The sequence below is a fragment of the Atta colombica genome, unplaced genomic scaffold (assembly GCF_001594045.1).
Source record: "Atta colombica isolate Treedump-2 unplaced genomic scaffold, Acol1.0 scaffold19, whole genome shotgun sequence".
Classification (NCBI taxonomy): Eukaryota; Metazoa; Arthropoda; class Insecta; order Hymenoptera; family Formicidae; genus Atta; species Atta colombica.
Window position 1 is genome coordinate 1,069,996 of NW_017259282.1, and position 5,201 is coordinate 1,075,196.

The 5,201-nt window shown below is 33.6% G+C and overlaps 1 protein-coding gene and 1 long non-coding RNA gene across 2 annotated transcripts in view; one reads left to right on the forward strand and one right to left on the reverse strand.

Moving 5' to 3' along the window:
* Positions 1-1,408, reverse strand: part of LOC108686807 (putative peptidyl-prolyl cis-trans isomerase dodo) — a 4,410-nt gene extending 3,002 nt beyond the window's left edge. Inside the window, exon 1 of the mRNA XM_018192277.1 lies at positions 1,243-1,408. Within this exon, the coding sequence (XP_018047766.1) occupies positions 1,243-1,297 (55 nt within the window). The 5' untranslated portion in view covers positions 1,298-1,408. The remainder of the gene's footprint in view (positions 1-1,242) is intronic.
* Positions 1,409-4,126: 2,718 nt separating this feature from the next.
* On the forward strand, positions 4,127-4,954 carry LOC108686809. Its single transcript, XR_001931721.1, has 3 exons — positions 4,127-4,233; positions 4,396-4,684; positions 4,849-4,954. It is a non-coding gene; the product is annotated as an uncharacterized LOC108686809 (long non-coding RNA).
* The last annotated feature ends 247 nt before the right edge of the window (positions 4,955-5,201 follow it).

Consider the following 5,201-nt stretch of genomic DNA (forward strand, 5'->3'; position numbering starts at 1 on the left):
TTTTTTCGACGCGGGATTCGTACGCTACCCGAAAGATGGGAGAAAGTAGTGGCCAGCGATGGACAATACTTTGAATCATAAATGTATAACCAGTTTTTTACAATAAAGCCTCGAATTTCGGAAAAAAACGGCGGAAGCAAAGTTGTACACCTAATATGTAATTAATAACTTGCGATAATATTACTACTTACTCAACAGGTAAATTTACCAAAAGATGGAACAACTAGTCCTAGTCAAATTCAATATTATTTCTTCCCATTAGTCAAGCTAAACGACTTGCTATATAATTAACAATTATAGATGTGAAAAATCATATAGCGAATTTGCAAACTGTACTAGTATATACTGAATGCGAACTTTTTCAGTGCCATACATTTCGTTTGTGCGCATTGTATCAGAGTATTGATTATGTATCTTTTTCCTTAGGGCAAAAACATGAAAATTCAAAATTTTTTGAATGTGTGTGGATATATGTTCATACATACATAAAAATTTTCATTTTTCATCTTTTCGTTCTACGAAAAAAGATACAAATCGATATCTATGCGTTCGGATTGTCATACAAAATAAAAACTGACTCAGTATAATAAATTTACATTTGGACTAACCAAATGAACTGAACAAATGAATTCAAAAAATATTGCACTGATGTTTCTGACAATGCAGTTTGACATCAGTGCATAGCACTAGTGGTTCTGCACTTACATCATAGTTCTGTTCTTTTTGGCTAACTTTTACCATCTTTCTTCCTTTTCTCTCCAGGAGAAAAGAAGAGGAAAAAAGATGAACTAGTGCAAAAGATCAGCCAAAAAGACAGGCCTCATGTTACAGCAGTACCAAAGCAGAGTCTACATGTGTGTCAAATTCATCAATAGTTATCTATTTAGGTTAAGATTGAATAAAACCTAAAATCTCCGACTACAAACTCATTGTAGAATTAACTCAACTGATTAATAAGACTTCCGACTTTTTGTAGAAACCGGTAAAAGATTCGCATCAACTACGATCGACTACATACGTAATACAAAAACTTGTGGGAACATCGAGGAGTATCAGACACTTCTCTTGATCATTGCGAATTGATAAGTATCAGTGATATGTTATACGTCGAGATGCCCGTAATCTGTCCGAGAGTAAAGCGCGGCTATGAGATCGTGGATTCCACGATGCTTCGTTGAGATTCGCGCCTTAACAAGATCACCGTGGGGGTTGTGACTGCAAAAATTATCGATTTCGACGTACCAGTCGATCTGCTGAGACGTTTCTCCCATCCTGCTGGTAGCTCCTCGTCCGCCATTACCGTTGTAATATATCTTCGGACTGTGTTTTGCTGTTCTCTTCGCTTCACTCTCTACGTTAAACCTATAGATAATAGAATAGACTCTCATAGACGGTTATGGCTTCTGCACACAGAACGCAGCAACGCTTGCCGCGCGGCAAAGTTGACGCGATTTATCGATGCAATCGATTATTTTTTTTTTGTCAAAACGGTTATTTTTGACCAATATTTTTAGAAATCGATTTTTTTTAATTGAGTATCGTAACAATCGTGGTTGCGTTTAGTATTTACTGGGTGCAAACGACAACCACTCACTGAACGCTCAGATTGGTATATTCTCTTAGATCCTAAAATATAGACCAATCAGATGAAAGAGCTCACTGAGTGCTCAATGAACGATTGTTGTTCTGAATCCACTGACTATTACTCATTGGCCTAGTTTTCGAGGGTTTAACCCGGATCTGTATATGAATGTAAGAACCAACCAACTACAACATTCCTGTCATTCGACTGTAACAGAAATTATGCAATTCATATAAATGAATAAGAATACATTTAGGAAAAGAATTAATTTTAATATTCATGAATCGTATTTCTGAAAATCTGAATCCATTTCAATCCATTCTCATTTCCTAGATATGCAGACAAAAATAAGGCCCCCTATTGAAAAGAAATGTATATGAAAATCTAAGGAAATACTACAGTATACCTTATGTATACTATAGAATTTTCTAGAATACATTCGGCATTGCAAATCGGAGGCGTTCGTTTGTTTTATCTTGAAAATCATTCGGCAACTTGCTTTCTCCTATATATGATCTTATATGATCTTCATCTGCATTCGGTATTAACATTTCTAGAGCTAATCGAGTTGCTCGACTTCGGATTCAAAGACCAAATTCGCGGACTCTGTTCTTGAAAAGAAATGTATACGAAAATCTAGGGAAATGCTACAGTATACGTTACGTATACTATAGTATTTCTCTAGACTTTCGTATAAGTTCTTTTTCAAGAATAGAGCTCCAGAGCTAATGCAGATTTTTCGCCTAAATTTAATTCATAATCTGTATATTTATGATAATGTATCCAACTGATTGATTCGTTAACACGTAACGTATATTCATCTCTTTTAATACTTCTATTTTACAAATAGTATATTTGAACTGTTATAATGTCTGAGTCTACAACTGCGCTCAAATAAATGCTATCAAATAGAAATTGATGGAGTTATGTACAAATATAATAATTTTTTAATCAGAAATTGACATTTAATTATACAGAATATAGTACGATAATCGTTGAAAAAATCCTCATTCGGAATGACATTTTATATAAAATTGTTGACTGAGCTGATTCTCAATAGCAATTTATTTTATTTAATTATTCTTTTTATTTTATTAATATAACTTTTATATTTATTAAAAACGCATTTATTTTGTATAAAAACACTTTTCAAATAATCGAAGTAACACAATTTCCCGAGGCACATGTCCGATCCGTTCGTGTGTTCTCACGGATTAGGTTAGATGACAGGCTCACTTGTCCTATTCGTGTCACTGAACATTGGAGCACATGAATGCAACTGCTCCAACCGCCACTTTATCTGTGATCAAAGTGCTCTCTGGGTAAATTTGGAGTTATGCGATGCGAACAAACCTGAGGTTAGTTCGCGTCGCATGTTCCAACATGCTCCAACATGTTTCTGCTACAGTTTCCACTCACTTTAAAGGTGCCATTACATGCAAGCGTCGAGCGTCGAACATCTGCGCAGAAACTTATTGCGCACGATTCTGAATTTCCTGATTCCAACTTCTTGGAATGCATTCGGAGACACTATTCGCGCTATGGACACAAACGCTGCCAATGCTGTTCTTGGAGCCAATAGCGCGATAGCGTTATCAAACTTCATGAACGATCCTACCGTAGCATCGAGATTAAGTTAATGAGTAAAGTAGTAAAGTATGATAATGTAGAAGATTCTGTTTTCAATCATCAATCAAACTTTTCCATATAACTAAAATTTTTAAAGGTTTTGTAAAGTATTTGTAACGTAATTTTTTTATTTTCTTGTAGCAAATAACAGAATACAATCTCAGTGATTGCAATCTCTATGATAGCTTGCCGCTAAACTGAAGTGAACAATGTAAAAACTAGATCAAAAAATTAATAATTACATTAAGTAAATTAATTAGATAAAAGGAAGAACTCTTGAACATCCATTGTCGATTTCAGAAGAAGAAGCATATCTACATCTACTAAGGATCTTAAGCATCTGCAGTAGAATATCCTGCCGCGCTATGTCGCAATAGTAAATAATTAATTCTTAAACTTTTTTCTGTACACTGGAATTAAAAATTGCCAGTAATAAGATATCTCTGACTTTCACATTTATAATGAAATCAAATACACAACAGTTGCATATCACAGAAACTTTGAAAAGTTAAAAATGATACACAAGCAAGAATTACGTTCACTCCAGCCTAGTAGCGAGCTATCAGCAGAAATTAAAATTGAAATTGCATTCATTATGATAAAATTTGAAATTTATATATTACGTATGTACATTTATTTTACAAAATTCTAAGAGAGAAAAATTTGGTGATACGAGAACAGAATCCTCTTAAACATTAATCTAACTTTAACGAATGTTAAACGCTACCAACGCTACGCTAGGGTTTACGGATTTGTAAACTCTAATGCTATTAACGTTATATCATACGTTACATCGGAAGAAATAGCGTTGATAGCGCGCAGTTGTGATGTAACATGCTACCATTAGTGACGTCATAATCGTGTTTGTAGCGTTATCTGTAGCTCCGCGAACAGTTTGTAGCGTTACATAGCGAGAATAGCGTCTCTCCGAACACACCCTTGATGCTAACAAGATGGTCAATAAGTAAATGATTCCTGAGATCGCTTTTGTAATCCCGGTGGATTTGCAATTCATACGACGTGTAAGTTATCCCTTATAGAAATAGAACGTCCCGGAGAGAAATGGAATTGTGTAAAATATTAATTACTGATACTGACTCTTATTCACTATTATATCTGACTTTGTTGATTTGTAACATGACTTGTAACATGACTTGTAACATAATCATGTGCAACTGATCCAGATTGATTAGCACAACCTAATACATGTATGCTTGCTCAACGCTCGATGCTTGATGCTACCATGTAAATGCCACATAAAGGCCTTGATGAGTACATTGGAGTGAGTAGGAGATAGGAGCATATTGAAGTATGTTCGAACTAGGAATTCTCTAGTAAGGGATGAGACAATGCGTGTGCAAACTGCGGATTGATCGTCGCTATTCGAGGGATACTTCCATGCTTCGAAAAATTGCTTTGTCTGAAAATATCCCACGATATCGTTTGAGTTCAAATTTTATGAAATATATAAAAGTAAGTATTATACATTAAAAAGAAGAAGTTAATACTGACCTTATGACATTTTACTTCAAATAATTTCGTAAACTACGAAATTATTTGAAGTAAAATTCATACGAAAATCGATGTCTAATCTTGAAACCGAACTAAATTTTGTTTATTGGCTTGATGTGTTTTAGAATATCAATTATGCTCCTAACTGCAAAAATAACAGTAGAAAAGGAAAAATGTCCAATTTTCCAAAATCTCCGTCCCAACAAAAATGGCTGAAAAATGTCGGCTGTCAATTAAAAAACTATTCTACACTATGTGATGTAATTTTATTGTAATTTTAAAGCTATTAATTTGTAAATTACTTTCCAGACAGCACACAATATTTATAAAATATTTACAAAATATTTATAAATATTTATAAGATTTATATTAAATTATATTTTTGTAAATATTTTTGTGATCTTAGATTACAAACATTTATTATAAATATTATGAAATAGTTATTGTAAATGTTATAGTAAATGCTGTGAAAATACTT